This window comes from Hydra viridissima, unplaced genomic scaffold (assembly GCF_058129835.1).
Source record: "Hydra viridissima isolate aposymbiotic clone 2 unplaced genomic scaffold, HvirCarnegie_v1 scaffold_4, whole genome shotgun sequence".
NCBI lineage: Eukaryota > Metazoa > Cnidaria > Hydrozoa > Anthoathecata > Hydridae > Hydra > Hydra viridissima.
Window position 1 is genome coordinate 11,664,932 of NW_028324303.1, and position 22,814 is coordinate 11,687,745.

Here is a 22,814-nt window from a genome sequence, read left to right on the forward strand (position 1 = left end):
TTCTCTTTTTAACTAATATTTAAGTTTAATTTTTATTTTATTATAAATAAAAGTAAAATAAAATTTTCAGGAGTTCGACTCCTTTTTCAGTGCAGAATGATCAACTATAGCTGTTCAATATGGTTTAATGTTCTTGATTTCTTTTCTTGACTTCTTTCTACGCTGCAGCAAATTTTCCCATTAAATAACAAAATTTAAAAATAAATGCAATTTTTACCTTAAATTATCAGCTGAATTATCATTTTTATTTTTGCTTTTATACTTTATGCATCTTGTTTATATACTTTGCAGTACAGGTAAATGTCAGATGCCATTAATAGATAATTAGCTGCATCCCTAGTATCTTTAGCAAAAGAAGTTAAAGGTGCATGAATAACTTGTGGACTTTTGTTGGCCTTGTTTCTTAATTCTATGGCCTTGTTTCTTTATTCTCAGAAACGAACCAATTGGATACTTAAAACAATTAACAAAATAAACACAATTAACTACCATCCTATGTACAGATTATGGAATGGACGGATTACTAGAAATAAGTGTAAACGCACGCTCAGATTTCTGCTTGAAATCTTTTAAATCCAGTTTCGTGGTTGTGCTGAACATATTGTTTAGGGACCTGCTCATTGATATGAGAAGGTTTCTAAATAGTTTTATCATACTGGGATCCATATTTAAAATTTTGTGCAACATTGAATGTTCTACTTGTCTTCCTAACAAAAGAAACCCTTATCTTTAATTTTATTTATAATAAGTCCAGCAATTCATTTTTGTTTTCATTAAAGTCTTCGCTGTTCTTTGCTGGAATGTTTCTTCCTTAATTCACTGCTGGGAGTTTATAAGCAGTATTGAAGACCCATTCCATGCTACGTATCCACAAATGCAAACTGCAGAGCCCAGGTTTCAATATATTCTTATCAACATTTTTATTTTCATTTCAAAAGGTTTCCAAATTAAACTCTCTATAAGTTACAAGACATTCATCGCAGCACTAAGATGCCATTACTTTTTAACATATTTTTTAAAATGTTTTACAATCATTAACTGCGGTACAAATAATTGACGGTATAAACTTTGAACTTTCAATAAACATAACATGATGTAGTGTAAACTCAATATTCTTTAAAAACAAAATATTTTACAAATGTTAAAATTTCTCCTGAACAAAACAGGCAGTGTCTTTTGTAAAACAGGTGACGGGTCTTGGATTTTAATTTTTCCTTAACATCCTTTTTCCCATTTGAATCTCCAACAGTACAAACAATATACTAGCAGTACAAACAATATAGTGCAATCATCCAATTCACGAATATTTAGCCTGTTCTGGAAGTATCAACTTGAATTCTTCCAAATTGAGGAAAGCTGGAGAAACAAGATGATAATTTTATTAAGTGAGGAATTTTTTATCGGCTTAAAAAGTTTGAAACCATGCAGCCAGCACTACTAAGTGCAATAAACATAGACGGCAAAAAATCGGCACTCGCTTTTTTTTGCTTAAAAAAATATGCCTTGACGGTTATAAATTATGAATATGAAGACTACAGAAAAAAACAGTTTTCCCCTGTAGCTTCCATATTGGTAGTTTATAAAAAAACAGTTAATAGTTAAAACTTAGTCTCAAATGAAAATTTAAAAGCAGAAAGTCCTGAGACCGATTCACAAACATTATACCTGTATTCTACAGAGCTACGTAGGTTCGTTTCGCAGCATAGAATTTCAAATAAAATCAAACGAAAAATAATTTTGCAAAATTGTTTTTTGTTTCTCATGAAATTAAATATTTGATTTGATTTAATTATAATTTGGTTTGATTTAATTATAATTTGATTATGCATAAAAAAGAATTTTTTCTTAAATTTACAAATTTTCAAATTTTATTATAATAGTTCAAATTTTGTAATAATAGTTAGTCCCTGCTGTATGCAATGGTAGAATAGCAGTATAATAACCATTCCATTTTTTGTATAAAACCAATCAACTAAAAATGCTTAAACACAGTGAATGAATATAATATTTAAAAAGAGTTATTCAGGAGCGGCGCAGTGATATTGGTTATAAAGTCTCATTAATGTCCTTTAATGTTTTTTTTTTATATATAAAAGCTGACAGCTTCCAAAGAAATTCCTACTGAAAAGATATTTACATAAACAATGGTTTACGTAAATTTTTAAACTTCATCCATGCAAAGCAACTTCATCCATGCATAAAAAACGTTTTAAGAAACGTTTCCATTAAATAAAATTATTTTACATTAAACAACGCTATCGATTGCTGTTTAAGTTAATTGTTGAAATAGATTGAATAAAAGTCGAGACGCTTATTGGTTGGCGAGTACCATCATGGTTACTGGTCTGCAACTTTCTGAATGCCTTTTTTAGTAAACTACGATTTTGGGGACAAGCAAATATATAAACGAGAGCATCGATCCACATCGCAACAATGCAACTTACGTTAAAATAAGTGAATGCTGATATGCTCCACGATTCATACTTGGAAAAAGTACTGATTATAATGATATCAGGAACTGCGACTAAAATTACGTATGCCGACAAGATAATTGCTGAGAGTAACACTCCTTTAAAGACAGGTTTGCGAAGTTGGGTGCAGTGAGTTATTTTTGTCATTTTTCTGGACAGTTTAATTGCTCTACCGTACACAAAGACCGAAAATAGAACAATGATTGTATCTAATCCGACAAGGATGGCATAGAATGAGAATTCTGAAAAAAGCCACAAAAAACATCCACTCTGCAAAAAGCCACAACAAACATCCACTCAGTATGCCGAAACTCCATAATATTATTGTCGCAAGTCTTGTTTTTTTTTTTGACCAGTAAATGACATACTTTATGTTCAATCTCATATACAAATATCTGTCGAATACTAGCCAAAATGTTGCACCATAGAACCCTGACATGAAAATATTAGCAAAGATATCTGTAACCGACAGGTATTCTATGCGTAAAAAAAAAAGGGTCTCAGTGACAGTGAGAATGACACAGGAACAAAAATCAAAAACGCAGAGATTTGTTATAATATACCATTGAGTTACATCCATTCTTGAATTCTTCGCATTCATTAAAATAAACAAACCTAGCCCGTTCAAAAAAACGCCAACAGATGAAAATATAACATCAACAATTGATGCCTTCCAGACCATAGTATTAACAATGTATAACGTTTTCTCCAAATAGATGAATCAGTTTTTGTTGTTGTTTAAAATTAAGCCAAATTCTTTCGAATAAAAAGTCCAGCCAGCTTTGTTTTTTGGCTTTGTTTTGTTACTTTTGAATAAAACTTTTTTAATGGCCTTTATTTTGCTGATGATAAAAAACAACAAAAAAAAGAAATCTAAGTTGATTACTATGTTAATAGTGTGACGTCATTGGAGCGTTGTATACAGTGACATGCTCGTCCTTCTTTATTATGTCTATAATTTATGTTAAAAATGTTAAGTATGCTATTTAGGCACATTTTCCCCTTTATGATAAAATGTCTGAATTCTGGTTTTTCTAAGAAATGAGTAGGTTACTGAACAAACAGAAGGTTATTTGTTATTTAATAAACATAATGTTATTGTCCACTTAATAAACAGAACTTAAAAATTTTGCAGTTGTTAGAAGTATGTAAACGAAAGTAAGTTTGAAAATTGAATCTTAATTTTTTTTTTCTGTAACAAATAATTCAAGGATTTCTTGTTAATAAAAAGAAATTTTAAGTTTAAAATTTTAAAATTTAGCTACATGACTTTAATTTCTAAATCAGGGTGTGGTGCGGTTTGTATTTGTTTAATAACTTATGCAACATAAAATGAGCATTCATTTAATTACAGAAGATTCACAATAAATGCTTTTTCTCCATTTCAAAATTTTTAACATCGATTTTTATTGTCAAACGTTGCCCGTTTCGTTCAACCATGGACAGTAGGGAGCAAAAACCCTATCAAGGGACCTGAGGATACCCGTAGACGGACAATTTTAATAAGTTTAGGTACCTGTTACCCTATTGGGTTGGGTATTACCCGAAGTACCCAAAATCGGGTAATAAAATACCCGATTTATTTGCCCGATCATCGACTAAAATTTTCGGACGATCGGGTATTTTCGTTATTTATTTATTTTTTTTATTGCACTTTTTTAAATTTAATTTTGTTTCAATTCTTTTAGTATCACTTTTATTTCTATTTAACTGTTCCTCCTACAGCATGTAAGTATTAATTTTTAATTAATTATAAATTAATACTTACATGGAGTAGGTGGAATTAATACTTAATTCTCAACCGTTTTTTTTTTAAACTGTACTATCATCTCTTAAATATAAAAGTAAAAAAAAATATTTTTTAATTGATTTTTTTTTTACTTAATAAGCTACCCACTTTAATTACCCGATCATTCGAACAACTCTTATTCGGAACTACTCGCTAATCGAGTAATAAAATCTGATATCTCGTGCAATTTCCATATATTTTTATTTATGACTATTTTAAGGTATTTTCTTTAATAATTTATGTCTATTTTAAGGCCTTTTCTGTAAAATTATACACACACACACACACACACACACACACACACACACACACACACACACACACACACACACACACACACACACACACACACACACACAACTGTTTTGCGCAAATATGCAGATCTGTTCACGGAATTGGAAAGAAAGGATGTAGATAGAATGAGGGCTAATGACACTTTTGAGGTGGATTCTAATGATTCTGAATCACTAGTTGGACCATCTGAACCACAACAATCACCGACCAAAAAGCCAAGAGAAGAACCGGAAATTTTAGCTCATTCACTGAGTTGCAGAGCAATTCTAAAAATCTTTAAGTTCATGAAAAATTAATTATTGGCTTATCATATGCAGAAAATGATGGGCTTGAAGTTTTTGTCTTAACATTAGATATCTGGAGTACCAGAACAAAGCATTTTTCTGTTATCTCCAGGTATCTAATGTTAAGACAAAAACTTCCGCCTGAGAAGATTCCTTTTCGTAATGAAATGTTCTCCAGAGGACCATACGGTGAATAACATCAGTGTCAAGATATCAGATATTGAATCCCAAAACAGTGAGGTGGACCATTGTTAAAGACGGCGCCGCAAACATTCAAAAGGGAGTAAAACTAAATAGTGACATTAACACCAATATGTGGTGCGTCGACCATAAGATCCACTTGATTATTACGTGTTCACTAGCTGCAAAAGATAAGGAGAAGAAAATGTTTATGCCCACGATGCAAGGAACTTCACAAAAAGATGACGGGTTTGGTAAACTTTTTTAACAACTCAGGGAAGAGGATTGATCTTGGCAACAAAGTAAAGGCCCCTAAAATGACAAAAACTATATTGGTACAGAACTGTCCGACGGGCTGGAATTCAGACTTCGCCCAGTTGGAATCAATAATTGCGCTTCTTCCAGCCATGCAGCTAATAGTTGGTCCTAATGGTGACATATCTGTCTCAGAATTGAAAAAATTGATGCCAGGCGAATCTGAGATTAACAAAGTCAAATCCGTCATTAGAATTTTAAAGATATTTGAAGCATTTTCAAACTCTGTTTCTGCCAGTAACTATCCACAAGGTTGAACCATGCTTTTTAAAATAAAGCTAGGACTTGCGACAACTCAAAAATTGCTGAAGGATCCCTTAATCCAAGAAGTGACAAACTGTTTTTTGCTAGAGATTAATAGAAGATTTCCACATTATGGAATTGTACAGATACACTTCCATACTGTGATCCAAGAAATGGGTCACAGTACACTGTGACCCATTTCTTGGATCCCCAAGCAAAAGGAGCAATGACAGAAAGACTGGACCGTTTTTACCTTGCGAGGTACACCTTTGTGAACACACTGAAGAACCTTGTTGACAGAGACCCCACGCTGCAACCCACAACACCTAAAACCTCATCCTAAAACATAGAGAACGCAGACTTTTTGAATGCTAACAGTTTGATGGCTACTTTGTTGGACAGTCTTCACACACAAAGGTATGAAGCAACATATACCAACAAAGGAGGAAAATCAACTGCATAAGAAAACATAATAAATGAGGTAGACAAATACTTTGGTGATGCACCAGCCAAAAAACAGTGAATGTTTTTGACTTTTGGAGGGGCAATGCAGGCAAATATTCTATGCTTGCAAGACTTGCTAGGCAGATTCTGGCTATCCCAGCCTAATCTGTCACTTCTGAAAGAAAGTTTTCAAGTGCATTTGCACTGTAATGACTCGTATCAGTTAAAAAAATATATTAAAGCCTTTTGGCTGTTTTGACATGGAGTGACTCATTTTTCAGAAAGAAACTTACATCAGCAGTTGTTTTTAAATAATCATTAATTTTTCTGGTCACTTTTTTCAGAACTCTTTGCCTATGTTATTTTTAGTTTTTGTTGTCTCGCTCACTAATGCGCTAATCATCCAACCTACTTTTAAAGTGTAAATTTTAATAACGTAAATAAATTTAAGTAAATGTTTGGTTGATTTTGATATAACTATTTGTATGTTAAGATAGTTATATAACAATTAAAGAATTACTTACATATTTGAAATGGTAATCTAACGTGTATGAAACACTTCGCTGAGATTGATGTAAAACAGTTTTTAAATGTAAAGGATTCCAACTTAGTTAATTAAAAATGGGGAGGGGGGGATAATTTTCACTTGTTAAATGTTAATCGCCATAAAATTAAAGCCAATATGTTTCGCTAATGGCAAATTTTTGATTTATCTAAGTAGAGTAAAAAAAACTTTAACCATGGCTTACAAGTTAATAACTGTTTTAACCATTAAATTTTCCATAATAAAAAACTGATGCAAAAGATTGTTTCACTTGTCTTACAAATATTTTGGATACAATTTCTCTTATAGGAATTGTAGATACTTACCATACAGTATTCTATTAATTTGAATAAAATTGGTTTGAATGAACTATTAGGTGAGGTTTTAAGTGAAACTTGCTTCAGAGTTAAAACGTTTTAATGCTCGAAGAAATGCAGCAACTTTTATTTTCCTGGAAACAAAGTCATTGACTTTTAAATAAAGGGAAGGGAAAACCCGAAATATCCGATTTAACAGCAATAAAAAAAACTTGCCTTTCGATGACGTTGCTTGCAAAAGTAGTTTCCATACCATAACATTGTATAATTTCGTAAGCGTCTTGGATCACATAATGACATGACGTAAAATGGCTCGACACATCTGGTAAAATTATTGGGTGTTTGACGCATCTGGTAAAATTTTAGGGAGCTTTTTATCGATATTAAGTGAGATATTTTATAATATATGTTCACTACCGCTATAAAACACTCAACTTCGCCCAGAATTTGTCATCTATACAAAGAAGATTTCCTACAGCTGTTTATAGAAGAATACTGCTGTTTTCGTCTATAATCATAGCTCATCATGGTTGTATCATAGTTGTACTTGTTTTATTTATTCCACACTTACTTTTGTACAACGTGCAATCTCCTCCTCATTGTCACAGGATGAGCACGTGTAATTTTGATTAGCAGATTTAGTATTTTTTGCATTTGATTATTTTCTATATTTCATAAAATAATTTTACATAATTAAATCAATGTATTTCAAACCAAAGATACGCATTAACATTCTTTTTGAGGAAAAAACGGGTGCGCGTTAGAAATAAATCAACCAATAATTTATAGTTAAACAACGCACATATCCGTGTCTAAGTGTACGGCTATAGTTTTAACTACGTAGCAGAGCCTGCTCATCCGCGTCGGCACGTAGCTTAGAAGGTAACTTACCTTCTAAACTTCGTACCCGAGCAGTCTTTGTTATCGAGCCCACACCCATTGGCAGAAGAAAAGAATTACTCTGGCAAGCTCCAGAAAAACCCTTTGGTGGGAGCAATTTTGACATTTTCCTGATCTCAAAACTATAAAAACTGAAATCATCTATCGCCGTCCGCAGAAGAAAAGTGTGTTTAAAATTTTGCTTATTCTTAAAAAATTGAAAATGACAGCATTCAATATTTATTGGCATTTTTACAGTATTATAAATATTCTTTATTCTAGATTGGCATAAAAAACACAAAAGGTAACTGTTTAACAAAAAATTGCAAAAGATTATATAACAAATCAAGTTTTTAAACACTATTTTTTTCTAAAACAAAAGATATTCAATAGTTGCTATAAAATAATCTGCAAAATCAGAAGAAACTACAACGGAAAATTGCATCTTTGATAGTTTCATCAATGATCCTTAAGTTATGGTTGAGTTCTACAGCTTTTACTCAACAAGTTATCCAAGAGTGAAAAAAGCAGTTTTTCTCATTGAAGCATTAGAAAATGTGCACTATTTTCTAGTATTCATACTTTTCTCTTTCTTACAAGCTTTTGCTGTTGTAGTCAACCAAACAGGTTTCTAGCCACTTCCCATATTCAGGATGATCAATTGGCCTTTTGTATCTACTCCAGTGTAATTTGAAGTTGTGGTGCATAGCCTCTACTGCCTGTTCACTGTATTTTCCTAGTGGTTCCCTTTGTTTTTCAATGAACTCTTTCACGTGGAAAAATACTGCATGAACCTTTGGAGTGATTCTTCCTCTTGTCAGAGACAAGTATGCAGTGTGAAATTTATCAATTCTTTTTACATAGTCAGGTTCCAATTTGTTTCCAAAGCATGCAGAAACCACAGAATCAAATTTTTGCAGTGTGTCAATTGTATCAAAGATGTCAAATGCGCTACCTTGTTTTGCCATTCTCTGAAGAAGATCCACATTCTTCAGCATTTTCTTGCATTCATTGCCAGCAAACTGCCCACCATGAAAAGGCTGTGGTTTGATATGTAGATCATTTAGCCAAGCTGAGACTTTTGGCCAAGACTCCCTTAGAATGTTGTAAAGATGGTTTACAACACCCAGAAGTAGGTGAAGTTCCATTGGTGGAATGACGTCCAAGACAAGTGTGCTGTCTGGTACATTTAGAAGTGGCAGGTTGACAACATTTTTGAATAGCTTAGCTTTCTTCAAATCCTGACCATTTGCATTGAAATCCTCAAAGCATCGTCTCAAAGAGCCAAATGTTCGAGGGGTGCCACATTGGGCTAAATTCTTGTGAGAGGCATCACACCATGTGCAAGGGTGAATGCTGGCATGTGACTGAAGGCCGCAAACAATGTTGGCTAACTTCAAATCTGTTGAGAGAAGGAGGTCAACTTTCTCGATTACAAGAAGATTGAGGATCTTTTGAATATTACTGTAATTTTCATGCACATCCTCAGCAATTGCAACTGGCAGCTGCTTCTTGACTCCACTGTCCCTAGCAGTTGGTGTGGCTAAAGTTTTCTTGTTTGGTGGTGACCCTGCCTCCATGCTCTGCTCTGCCTCTTGAATGCCCAAACTTACTTTCAAGAAACCACCACCACCATCAAGGCCAAGCTTTACAATGTGTGATGAATAGATTTGTCTTCTCAACAGAACATCATTGAGGAGATCTGCAAGATCTTTGCAATGCACAACAATTTGTTGGCGTTTCTGCAACTTATCATTACTGACCTGAATTTTTGTTTGGATAAAATGATCTTTGAGTTGTTTTCCTGCATCACAAAATTTTTCATGAAAGTTAGGCTCCAAAATCTGACCCTTGGACACGTGATGGATGGTTGATGCAAACTTCTTCATGTTTGTGTTTGACAGGCCTGTGTTAACTTGCACTTGCACAAGATCCTGAGTGCTCAAGATAGGACCATCACCAAAGAGTCTTTGTTTTTAATGAACCTGAAAGTTATCATTACATCACATTATTGTCTTGATTGTATTACATTCATAATAATGCCATTAAATTTTTTTAACTCTAGCAAAAAGCAATTGTCTCACTCAGTTGACTTATGTTTCACTAATTGAAAGATACTTAAATCACCTTTAGTTAGTGGTAGGGGGCGACCACCACCTGCATGAGACAGTCTGATTGTCCCATGTGGAGAGGATTTTTTGGCTGCAACAATAGTGGATGCAATTTGCTCAGAGACTTTAGAATCCGTGATGGCTAGTTGTCTCATATTTTCTCGAAATGTAAATGTGTTACAGTTGTGTGAGATGCCTCTTCCAATAATGGAGAGGCAGTCTGAGCATCTTCTTTGAGTTTGGCCTGTTTCCAATTTTTCTTGATCTTCAAGTGGGTGCTTTTGAAAAACTTTCATTCGACCAATCTGGCAGATTAGGCAGTCACAGTTGTTGTCTCTTGTTGAAGGTCGAACTTTGACAGATGTGAAGTCAAAAAGAGGTGGTAAATTGACTTCTGCTTCATTCTTCTTCTTTCCTATGGTTATTCGGCAAGTATCGCATATTCCAAGAGGCACTCTGTTGTCAGCAAAATCAAGACTTGATGAAAGTATGCTCAACACATCATCCATCATAGATTTTGTGAGAACTCTGAAAACAATACATAAAGCTCATCAGATAATGTATATCAAAAGAATTTTATGTTAAATATTCAAATGAAGAAATAAATGTTTTATAAATAAATCAAATTATTAAAAAAAAAGGAAAAAATAACACAATACCTTGAGCTCTTTCTCATGCAGAGAAAACAGACGGTTTTTCTGCAGTCATCGTGTGATTTGGCTTGATTTGGCATTCTTTTGCTTCAATTTAGGTTTAGAAACTGAAAAAACTATTCTTTTAAAAAATTATTCCATAACAATACTGAAATGTAGATTTTTTAGTGCGCAATTCAAAATTTGAGTAACAGCACAAATTTAAAAATGATAATTGCTGTTTCTTGGATTTGATAAAAGTTATATAGTTTCAAAATTAAAAATTATTTTTTAATTTTGGTTAAATTACAGCATGGAAGTTACAAACAATATTCAATTAATGATCGCAAAATTTTATACTGAATACCTAAAGTTAGCGTAACAAAAGAGCAATGTAGATCATTAATAATTGCTCATTCTTAGATTTAGTAAAAATGAAATTATTTGCAGTTTTATATTCTAATTAGTTTCTCTAACCTGATTATATGTTTTTAATTGTTTTTAATATGAAAATCTAAGGTTACTGCGGCTGTAAAAATGCCAAAAACTTTTAATGCTGTCATTTGCTGTTTTTTATAAAGCATAAATTTAAAAATGAAATTTCTTTCACGGACGGTGATGGATGATTTCAGTTTTTATAGTTTTGAGATCAGGAAAGTGTCAAAATTGCTCCCACCAAAGGGTTTTTCTGGAGCTTGCCAGAGTAATTCTTTTCTTCTGCCGATGGGTGTGAGCCAATCGATTGGTATTTTAGGAGGGGGAGGGGGGGAGGAGAAGAAAAATTTGTTTGATTGGTTTTTTAGGGGAGGAAAAGGGAGACAGCCGTTGCAATCGTTCCTACGGCACTGATAGCATCTACATAAGTAAAGTAACTAATAATGAAAGAATTTAACGTGAAAAAATTATTTATTGGTATACAAAATACATATCAAAATAAAGAAAAGTATTCAATATTTATTATATATAAGTTACAATAGAAATCAAAATTGGTAAATAATCAAAATTGTGTTTAAAAAGTTTTACTTAAATCTACTTTAAAGCACAAAAAATTATTAATACAATGTCAAACTTGCAAAACAAATTTTAAAAGATGACAAAGCATCCTTTTGCTCATTTGTAATTTAATTTCTTTATTTACATGTAATGTTTGTATTTCGTTAAAGTTGTTGCTTATTTCGCTCTGTGGGCACGCAACAGCACAAAAAGAAAAGCAAAAATACGGAAACCTGCAATCAACGCAAACATAAGGCCTATGTTACGACCAAAGTGATCCTGAAAAACAAATAAAAGGAAAATGGGGTGCATGATTTCAGCAAAGCAAGGCGATGTTCTAGGAAAAATACAAGAGACAAGATATTAGTGCCAGAACTGATAAATAACATTCCATTTTGGGCAGAAACTTTTCAAACGAAGTCGAATGAAAAGTAGAAATCAAAAACAGAGCAATTAACGTTCTATATTTGTGTATTAGGTTAAGAAAACTTACTACAGTGTAGCCATTAACTTTGAGAACTTCATTGCCGTTATTTAAGCAACCGGGAAGGTCAGGTGGACATTGGTCTAAGAAGCAAAGAAATCCCTTTTTTAATAAGCCAAATAAATGTTAAGTATAAAAAGTGTATATATATTATTATTGTTATTATATAAACTAAATAATTAGCTTGGTTTATATTACATTACTTAAAGTTATGCAATATAACTTTAAGTAATGTTAAATAAACCAAACTAATTATTTAGTTTGTATAATAACAATAATATGTTCGCTCTACTTATTCTACGCTGTATTGAGCACTCTTACTGGAAATATCAACATAATTTCTACAATACTATATAGGGGAAACCGGGCTAGTTGGCTAAAGTTTTAGTTTTTGAGCTCTGCGCATTCCTGGGTGAACTTTTTTGAGGATATCAAATTGCAGTTCAAAAGAATATGAATTTGTCAAGCATGTTCAAGTGTCAAAAAAAAAAATAATAAAAATTGGTGGGCCAAAAAGGGTCTCCAAAAAAGAAATGTGCCAACTTACCCTGGCCCGGGGTAAGTTGCCTATACTCTCAGGGTAAGTTGGCTCACTATATAAAAAGAGACAAGTTTAGCACCATTAAGCATATATTTCAAGCGCATCTTTTTTATGAAAACTCTTGATCATTTTTATCCAACAATATTTTTTGACATTAACTTTTATTGCCCTTAAGTCGATCAAATAGACTTTCCTTCTACAAAAAAAGCATCAACAGCATTTTTGTAACATTTTTAGAACTTACAAGCCTGTCTACTTTTCTTTTATAATTTCTTATGTCTGTAGATCTGTAGTGTTACATAACTTAAGTGAATTTACAACTAATGCAAAAAGTTGTAAGTTGGCACATGTTGCCAACTAGCCCCACAACTATTGTGCCAACTAACCCCAAAAGCTTTTTGCTCACAAAATGGCTTATAAATCCCCAAAAACGCAAAATTTTGAGAAACACAAAATGTGACTGGTTAGAGTGAACCATATAACACCTAAATCTATTCGACTTACTTGTAGCTAATGCTATTGCTTTTTAAAATTGAAAAAGTAATATAGCTACAAAAATTACAAACTTAGTAAAAAAATACAAAAATCGCTATAACTTCTATGCGCATACGCTTATAGCCCTGATACTACACTGAAAGATAAATTAGTTAAGTGGGAAGTTTCCATGTGAATTTTGGACATTTCTGATGGAAAATTTCAAAGTTAAATGCAGTGTGTCAACTTACCCCTGTAGACAACTAGCATCGGTCTCCCCTATATATATATATATATATACAAATAATTGTGCTTTACCTATATATATATATATATATATATATATATATATATATATATATATATATATATATATATATATATATATATATATATATATATATATATATATATATAGGTAAAGCACCATTATTTGTCTAGCAACTACGCTCTTTTTTCCTTTCAAGACTCAAATGGTTATGCACAATTTTTTGCCTCTAAAGTCTTTTATATCATATGTAGCTGTGGATCTTTTCTTTATGTTCCACTTTAGTATTGCTTAGTAATGCTCGATTGGAAGGTGTTTTGGTTTGATTGAGGTATTTTCGGTTACATAAACAGTTTACATGATTGTTTGCCAGATGCTGATTTGTGCAAAACAATCTTTTAATCTTAATTTCCTTAAATTAAGCATCTTTTTATGTTTAAACAGAATATCATTTTTTAGTTCCTTGTTTTTGGTATTTTCGTTTTGCTTATCAGGACAATTAAGAATTTTTTGAGTCACCTTGTAGTTTAATTTAGTAACCTTGTAGTCTTTTTTTTAATATTTTTTATGTGATAAATTAAATCTTTTAAGCTCAGTCATAGATTTCACTAAGTGGCAACGTTTTGGTTATTTAATAGATTCGGTTTCTAAGTGCTGAAAATTATTGCAACAAACTGGAGATTTTAGAACTTGCTCTGAATGGCCCCTACTCAATAGGTTGTTGATAAAAAGTTAGCAAATTTTGTGGTTGCGCCATTTTTTAAGTTGACAGCCATTAAGCATTAGTAAAATAGAAAGATAGAATTTACATAAAAATTTACATAAAGGGTTATGCCTTACTTAGCCCAGTATAATCTTTCCACTGAATAATTTGAAGACATTCAGCAGCATATTTAAACCAAGAAAGCCATTTCAACCAAATGAAATAAACAGGAATCGATCTTTAACAGTAAAGAACATAATGTTGATGTATAACAATTTTAAAATTAATTTGACAATGCAACAAATAAATTGCCAACACATAAAAGGTGAGCACATGGTTTTTTAGGTAATAAGTATTTGATGATCATTTGAGAAAACTACTCCACAAAAAAAACTTACTAAGAGAAAAAAAAATTTAAAAGTATATCAAAAAAAGAAGATTTTTTTGATAAATTGCAAAAAATAATTCAGGTAACATACTTGTCTTTCAGAAAAAAACCCCCAAACAGCATAAATGGCATAATCAATGGAGGCCCAACTCCTGTAGCAACTTGTACAGATGGAGACATGGCAGAGATTAAGTAACCTTTTAAAGATATTTTTCATATTACAATCTAAAATACTTTTACCATTTCCTTTTTTTTTTTTTTTTTTTTATAAAAAAAAACAAAAAAACAACAAAACTTCATCTTAAAAAACTATTTTAAAAAAGTGAAAAGTTAAATTTTTTCTTAAATCATTTTTTAAGCAACAGGTTATAACTTACCAAATGACAAGGCACACTGAGTTAAAATTTCCAAAATAGCAAGAGAAAGGAAAAATGCAGCAGCAGTTTGACGATAACCTGAAAATAAAAATGAGAAAATCATCTTCTTTTAAAAAGATATGGCACCTGATTTAAAATATTACAATTTTAAAAATTTATAACTTTACTAAAACTTTTCTTATAAAGTTGTACACAGAAAAAAAAAACATTTTTTAAAAAAGTCTTTGTGCAAAAACAATTTGAAATTCAAATTACAAAAATCCACCTACCAACCATAAAGTAATAAATTATTGAATAAAGAAGTGGTCCAACTAAATATGAAGGGAACTAAAACAAAAAATTACAGTAAATTATTCATATTTAATATTTATTAAAAACATGAACATGGTTTTACAAAGCAAATTAATTGCTAATCTTACTTCAGCCAGCATTTTAGAAAGGAAGTATACATCAGTTCTATACATTCCAAGCTTGTGTTCCTTTAAAAACACTGGTATTTCTGCTGGAAATACCTGACATGGTAATGAAAATGTATTCAGAAAACACAATGCTACTAAATAATATAATGTTTATCAAAAACCTTTTTAAAGTTATTTTAAAAAATCAAAAATCTATTTGCAGATAAAAAAAAAAATTTAGCATTACAAAGAGCGAGCCTGTTATTGAACCAAATGACATTGAAGTAACTGTAAAGAAGATGGCACCATTGATATTTGCAACTTTGTCTACATTATTTTTTGAATCTCCTACACGCAGATAAACAAGACCAGCAATTAGTGCAATAACCTAGAAGCAAGGAGTATATTAGTTTGTGGAAAAAAAATCCCTTTGAATTATTTCAACTGGAAGTAAAACTAAAATGATGTGAGATGTAATTTCAGGGATGGGGAAAAAAATGGATAATAAGAAAATGAAAAAAAAAAGCAAATAAATAGGAGAATTAAAACTTTAATAATAGAAGTTCTGTTTCAAAAAGATTTTTTAAATGAATAAACCATATTGAATTATACTATATTTTGCATCAATCGAATCTTTGTAATATAAGGTTCTCTTAAATTAGAAACCCAAGAGCGCCAAAGGGTTGTACGCAATTGGCTAACAAACCCCACTTTGTATCTGAAATAAAGTAAAAATGTTTAAAAAAAGATAATAAAAATAAATTGTTGTGCCTAAAAAATCAATTGTTTTATTTTTTCATTGAACAAAATAAACCTCTTAAAAATGATTTCCTAAAAATAATTAAGAGAAAAAAACTGTATATTTGTCTGAACTAAGGAAATGACAAACAAATTCAGAAAGAATCTCATTTTACTTTTGTCCTGTATCATTATCTTCTGTACTAATTGTCTGGAAGAAAAAAATATAATTTTAAATGAAATATTAATATTCAACTCACCTAATAGAGTTTTTTGGTAAACTAAAGTTGAAACTTATGTTTTATAATTACAACTTTGAACTTTTAAGCAACAGTTCAAGCTCGTCATACAAACAACAATAACAACATAAGATATGGATTTAAAAACTAATAATAAATACACACTGTCTGAGATTCAATTGGAGTGAACTTGTTATATGACTCAAATGCATCGCATATTGACTAAAATATAAAATACAAAATAAAAAAAGTTAACAATCACATTAACTTACTGAAATGATTTATTTTAAAAAAAAAACAAGTTAAATTATTGAAAGAAATGTAATGCAAGCATCCAAATCAATCTCAAAAGAACTCACATTACACTTTGCTTTGCACTCCTCCTCCTGCCCAGGTACAACTGCCAATGTATGGACATAATGATCAGCAGGGTTATAATTGGCTGGACATGGATAGTTTACTCTATATGTTATATTAGTCATTAGAATTAAATGCAATTTAATCCCTTACATCATTTGGTTTCTTTATTTAAGGATAAATGCAAATAAGATAAATGCAAGAAATATGTAAAAAATAAATCCAAATTAAAAAGAAAAATTTAAGAAACAAAATACAAGTTTAACCTTTCAAAAAAAGTTATGGCGTCATTTCTAAATCCTAAAAATGCAGTGCGACCTTCAGATAACAACAGTAATCTAAATATTGTTAAAATCAAAGTCATTTTAAAAAGAAATTTAAATAATGTATATAATCGTAAAAATACTTATGAAAAAAAGATCCTTATTACTAAATACCATATGATCAAAAAATTCTTATTTTTAGAAACAATATGATTAATTTTATTTAAAAAAATTTGTTTATAATTGCGATTAAGCTGTAATTTGAGTAGTTTTTACAACATAAAAAATATATATACAAAAAAAGCTGTTCAATAAAGTACAAAAATGCAGAACCAAAATATATGTAAAATCAATCATAAAAAGAATTGTTACTTTTTGCATTAAAAAAAAGACTCACCTATCAAACAAAAGGAAAACTTCAGAAGAAGGTTGATGAATTGTAGCAATAATTGTTGTTCCTTCTCTAGCAATCTTTTGCAGACATGTTATCACATTTTCTGCCATAAATGAATCCAGTCCTGATGTTGGTTCATCAACAAATAGAAGTCTAGGATCAGTGATTATCTAATTTGATAAGAGAACTAGGTTGTCTCAAAACAAAAAATATTTTGTTAATGAGGGATAATATAGTAAAATATTGAAAAATAAAACTGTAAGTAAATAATAAACAAAAACAGAATATTATTTAAACTTATAAACACTTTACAAAAGAAGATTTTTATTTATGTTAAAATATTATCTCAAAATTACTTCTGAAGCAAAAGAAAGTCTTTTATTCTCTCCACCAGAAATTCCACGAATTCTTCCAGGAACACCAATGATTGTGTTTTGACATTTTGCAAGACCAAGCTGCAAAAATAGTTTAAAAAGAAAATTGTAAAGCAATTTAATTATTAAGGTTTTAGTTTAATAACTCAAGATTAAAATTTGTAAATACCTGTGCTATCACTTCATCAACCCTTTTTTCTTTTTCTTTCATAGTGAATTTTTCTGACATTCTTAGATATGCCTGGGAACAGGAAAGTAGTCAAAACACATATCAACAACTTTAAAATAGAAATATCAAAATTTTTAGTGCTATTAAAAAAGAAGTTGTTGATAAAATTTCTATTTGAAAAAAATGATTTTACAAAAAAAGAGGAAAGAAATTTAAGAAAATGAAAAATTTACCTGAAAGAGAAGGTGCTCTCTGACAGTCAGTGTTCCAATGAACAATTCTTCTTGTTGAACATATGCAGATATATTTTTAATCTTGTTGCGAATGCTTTTATTGTTAACAAGGACTTCACCTTTAATGCTTAGATTTTTTACATTTTGACGAGAGAGAACATTTAAAAAAGTAGTTTTTCCAGCTCCACTAAAACATAAATATTGTAATGTTATAGTTTGCTATGTAAGTATAATTGCCATAAAAAATTGTGTTACCAAAAATTTAACATCTTTTTTGTTCTCAACTGAGATTTGAAATACCTAGCACCCATAATTGCTAATAAACTTGATGGTTCAGCAGTCCCATTTACTAGAGAAAAAGTATTTATATTTGATTTTTGTGTGTGTGTGTGTTAAATATTTAATAAAATTTTTATAAACTATTTACAAACTATTATTTTAAAAAATCTTTTAAAAAATTACCTATAACTTTTCACCTATATATACATATATATACTTATAACTTTTCCAAATAACTTTAATAAAAGGAACAACTTTTACAAATTTAAATTATTATTAAAAACTAACTTGATTTTATTAGATTTTTCCCTTTATTCTCCAATGATGATATTTTTTTAGATAAAACCCTCTGTACAGCTGAAACTTTAGGAATTGTTGTAACACTAAGGTTATTCCAAGATAAACGAACACCTGCCTTCTTTTCATTCTTGATAACCTCAATCTCATAGGGTGGAGGAGGAATACCACTTTGCTAAATATATAATTGCTAATACAAGTTTATGCATACATATTAGTATGTCTACATAATTACACATAACTGGGTATGTTTGTACTTTATTACTAATGATTTCATGTTTTTCTACAATCATCAGACAAAATACAAATTGTTTTTGTAATTTGAAGAAAAAGTTAGAAATATTCAAAAAAAAAAAAAAAATTTAATAAAGCATACTTCTGTGGTAAAACTAGAACTCCCACTTTCAACATTTTGAGAATTAAAGTAAACAACTTGATCTGAATTATCGTAAACATTTCTATTATTTACAACATCTGAAGATACTAAATTAACATCAATAAAAGCATGTTGTGGAGTGCTCTTCTCAACTTGCTTTTGAAAATGAATATTTTCTATACTAGAGACCTGCTCCATCTTATCAAAGTTACTTTGTCAACAAGAATTTATCTTAACAAGTAACTCTAATGGCAGATGTACTAACTAGCTATTAAAGCCTAATAAGCAGTTTTTAAAATTTCATAACTTTAGCTTGCAGCTTAAGAAGCAGCAATATCTTCATTTTAAACAATGAAATGTAATTTATTATAATCATAAAGATCATAATCAAGCTTGATTCTTTTATGTAAAAATGTAAATAAGCTTTGACTGTTGATAAAAGCAAACAATTATTTTTTTGTTCATTAAATTGTGTGCCATTGATGGAATCTTTGTTTTTTTTATTACAACAATTGTTGAAAAATTTTATACCAATTTTCTCTTTGATAAAAAGTTGATTCTTTTATTTATAATGCTTCTTAATTGCTTTACAAGATATTCCAGCTTTTTTCCACAACATAAATTAACATAAATTCTAAAGAGGAAAAAGAGCTATAAATGCTTTAGGATTTTAAATAATTAAAAACAAAGAAGGATTTTTCAAAACAACCAATCATTTTTTAATTCCAAAAAACTTATTTGATACAAATTATTTTAGACATCATACAATGAGATAGAAAAATAAATCTGTATTATAAGTAAATAAAATACAAAAAGTTTTTTTTTTTTTAAATTACCTATAAATACATTTTTGGTATATACTATTCATCATTTAAATTATGAAAGGTTTTTTTTGCTGATTTTATTCCTACTTTATACAATTTTATTTTAATATAAGAAGACTATAAAACTTAGTGCATGGTATGTATATAATAAATATTGAAAACAAAATTTTAAAAACAGTTATTAATATAAAAAACGATGGTGAACTATGAAAATATCTAAAAATGTGTTATTTTATGATAATAATAACAAATGTAATTTTTTTATTACACCAGAGAGCGTCATTTTATGATTGTTTTCTGTTTTGTTTTTTTTTTAATTTCATCACACACGTGCATAAAACGTGCTTTTGAAGGCTGTTGAATTATTGCTTGGTTATAATAATTCGTACGTCATTTAGAAAGACCATTATAATAAGAATAGTCTGACCAGTCACAGCCCAGGACAACGAGTACTTTGTTTCAAAAGTGTATACAAACTGTATGAAAATCGAAAAGAAATTCTATTAGACTCCTATAGAATCCCGAAGGTCCATAGAAGTTCTATAGGATTTCTAAGGAACATTTGGTTCTGGCGGTATTCTTTTTGTTAACTTATTTAAAAGTGAGATATTAACTTATCTCGTAACCTGTATGCATTCACGACTTTATTTTAGTGTTTTGAGAAAAACAGTAAAAAAGTTCTAATGTAAATAAATCTTATACCCCATGATATTATTAAGCATAATAGAAAAGATCATATTTTTCTGTTGCATTGAGAAAATAGACAAACTGAAAAAGGGGCATCGTCAAAAATACGTTTTCGATAGTACTCCAAGCTCGTTTTTCAAAACTGCGAACCTTTTAAAAAGGTCAGAATAACAAAAAACATATTTTCCTGAATACTCGTCACAATTACAAATGGGAGATAAGAATGACTAAAAAAGTTAGCTGAAAAAAAGAATTTCTGCGAAAATTACCTTTGGGCAATTCTGACAATTTTTGACTGTTTCAAGCTATGGACGTATAAGAGATGGATGTGCAACTCAGTATTTTACATCAAAGAGGCCGCAGAAATCAGCGAGTCTTGCGAGTTTCCGACAAACTCTAAATTGTCAACAAAAAAATCAATAACTGGTATTAGTTAAAACTTTTATAGTATTTGTTTAATAAGAGTGTTCAGGATAAAGTAATTACTTCACGCGTTGACAAATTACTAAACAAATCACACCAAGGTAAAGGAAATTAGTTGATGGCAGGAACAGAGTTTATCATTTTTTCAAGATGAACATTTGTAAATTTGGGAACTTTTTTCGTGTAAACAAAGTCTGTCAATGATAAAATAGACCTGTAAAGTTTTAAAATGACTAAAAAAAGTATAGCGAAATGTAAAATAAAATTTTTTGTCATGATCAGGTTTCTTTCAATTCCTTGGTTCTTCATTCACTAGCCTTAATTTTGTATATTTTTTTCGTATTTTTTCAGATATGTTGCCATTTTTTTCCTCGATTTATCTATAAGCTCCATAATATATATTCTACTATGCATTATTTTTTTGATGGTGCATCTTCTAATGGGCTTTTTTATAGTTCATTTGATAAAGCAAAACCTTTTAAAAAGTTATTTAAATTTATAATTATCTTGCAAAATGCGGCCAGATATTTCATGCTTTCGTTCTTCATATTTCATATATTATTTCATTTGTCATAAAAACCACAAAGTTATTTTAGATAAAATTTGTTTTAGTCAAATAAAATTTAGTTTGTATATAGCTCAGCTATATATAATATGATATATAATATGATTTACCAGCTATAATAGCTGGTAAATCATCTTATGTTAATATTAAATACTTAGTTATTCTTGTGGTTCGCCATAAATTGCTAAATTCTTTAAAACTCTGCCCAGTAAGCACACGACGTTGAAACAACGTTGAAACAACGTTGAAATGACGTTGATCAACGTTGTTTCAACGTCGTGTGCTTGCTGGGTGACAAATTTTTTTTTTCTTTATTGTATTTATATTCATTTATGTACAAGTTATGTATCCTTAACTCTCTCTCTCTCTCTCTCTCTCTCTCTCTCTCTCTCTCTCTCTCTCTATATATATATATATATATATATATATATATATATATATATATATATATATATATATATATATATATATATATATATATATATATATATATATATATATATATATATATATATATATATATCTGTTGTTAAGTATAAAAAAAGAAAATTCTATAATATTCATAAACTGGAAGTCTAGAGCAATATTGTAGATGGAGTAGTTCCCAGGACATGAAACAGTTGTACTCTTGGTATCTACAAAACTAGTTGATATTTTGTATTATACATTATATCTCTAGTTATACATGCTTAAAACTTGGTTCTATTGCTGTTTTGTTGAATAACTGAAAGGATGTTGATGTGACTGATTAGACGAGACCAGAAATTTTCGACGAATCCAACAGACTTTAATATAACTTAGTTTATGTTGTTTGAAACAAAAGATTTGTAACGATGCGCAACGAGTATGGTTCGTAAAAAAAACAATATCGTTGCACGTCCATCTCTTATACATCCATGTTCAAACTGTGGCAAGTTATGAATCCTCGAATTTATGAAGCTCTCTTCTTAAAAAAGAGTATCCTAAAATTAAAAAAAGGATTTGAAAAGAATTTTTTCATTCAAATTTAAGTGATTGTTAAATTGCGTAGAAATCGACTTTTACTCATGAGACGCTAAAGATAATAATGAGAAAGACTAGTTATTCGTTGATCTTTAACGGTTACGAATGATCGAAGTAACGGTTACGAACGGTGTATGTTTTGTCGACGTATAACTAAACGATTAAAAAAGATAAGCTAGGAATGATTATTGGCATGACAATCGAAAAGAAAGAATATTATCAACAACTATTATCAACAAAAAGCAATATTATCAACATTTATTTTTTCCTCCTCATAAATATTTAATATCGCATTACATTTTGAAGTTAAAAAAATTTTATGAAAATTTTCAAAAAAATCTTGATTCTACCTAAATGCTTAGTGTTCTTATTTTCAAAAAAATCTTAATAGCTTAGTGTTCTTAGGCATTTAGGTAGAAAACTACCCTAGTTCTGCTGAATCTTTATTTCATAATTTACAACTTT

At 30.0% G+C, this 22,814-nt stretch overlaps 1 protein-coding gene across 2 annotated transcripts; it reads right to left on the bottom strand.

The window, feature by feature from the left end:
• Positions 1-11,390: 11,390 nt before the first annotated feature.
• On the bottom strand, positions 11,391-19,484 carry LOC145196817 (protein white-like). 2 transcript variants are annotated; one of them, XM_090084945.1, is made up of 20 exons: positions 18,849-19,484; positions 18,464-18,647; positions 18,197-18,245; positions 17,897-18,083; positions 17,664-17,735; positions 17,477-17,575; positions 17,124-17,290; positions 16,730-16,801; positions 16,466-16,568; positions 16,272-16,328; positions 16,044-16,078; positions 15,742-15,847; positions 15,377-15,517; positions 15,151-15,243; positions 15,001-15,058; positions 14,732-14,809; positions 14,446-14,551; positions 14,104-14,204; positions 11,990-12,063; positions 11,391-11,775 (listed from the first exon to the last, which is right to left on the bottom strand). In XM_090084945.1, exons 1-20 carry the CDS (start codon positions 19,044-19,046, stop codon positions 11,674-11,676), a joined length of 2,082 nt encoding a protein of 693 aa, XP_089941071.1. In that variant the 5' UTR covers positions 19,047-19,484; the 3' UTR covers positions 11,391-11,673. The 2 variants fall into 2 exon arrangements, with proteins under 2 accessions (XP_089941071.1, XP_089941072.1); XM_090084946.1 differs by having other exon boundaries at positions 11,629-11,833.
• Between the last annotated feature and the right edge of the window lie 3,330 nt (positions 19,485-22,814).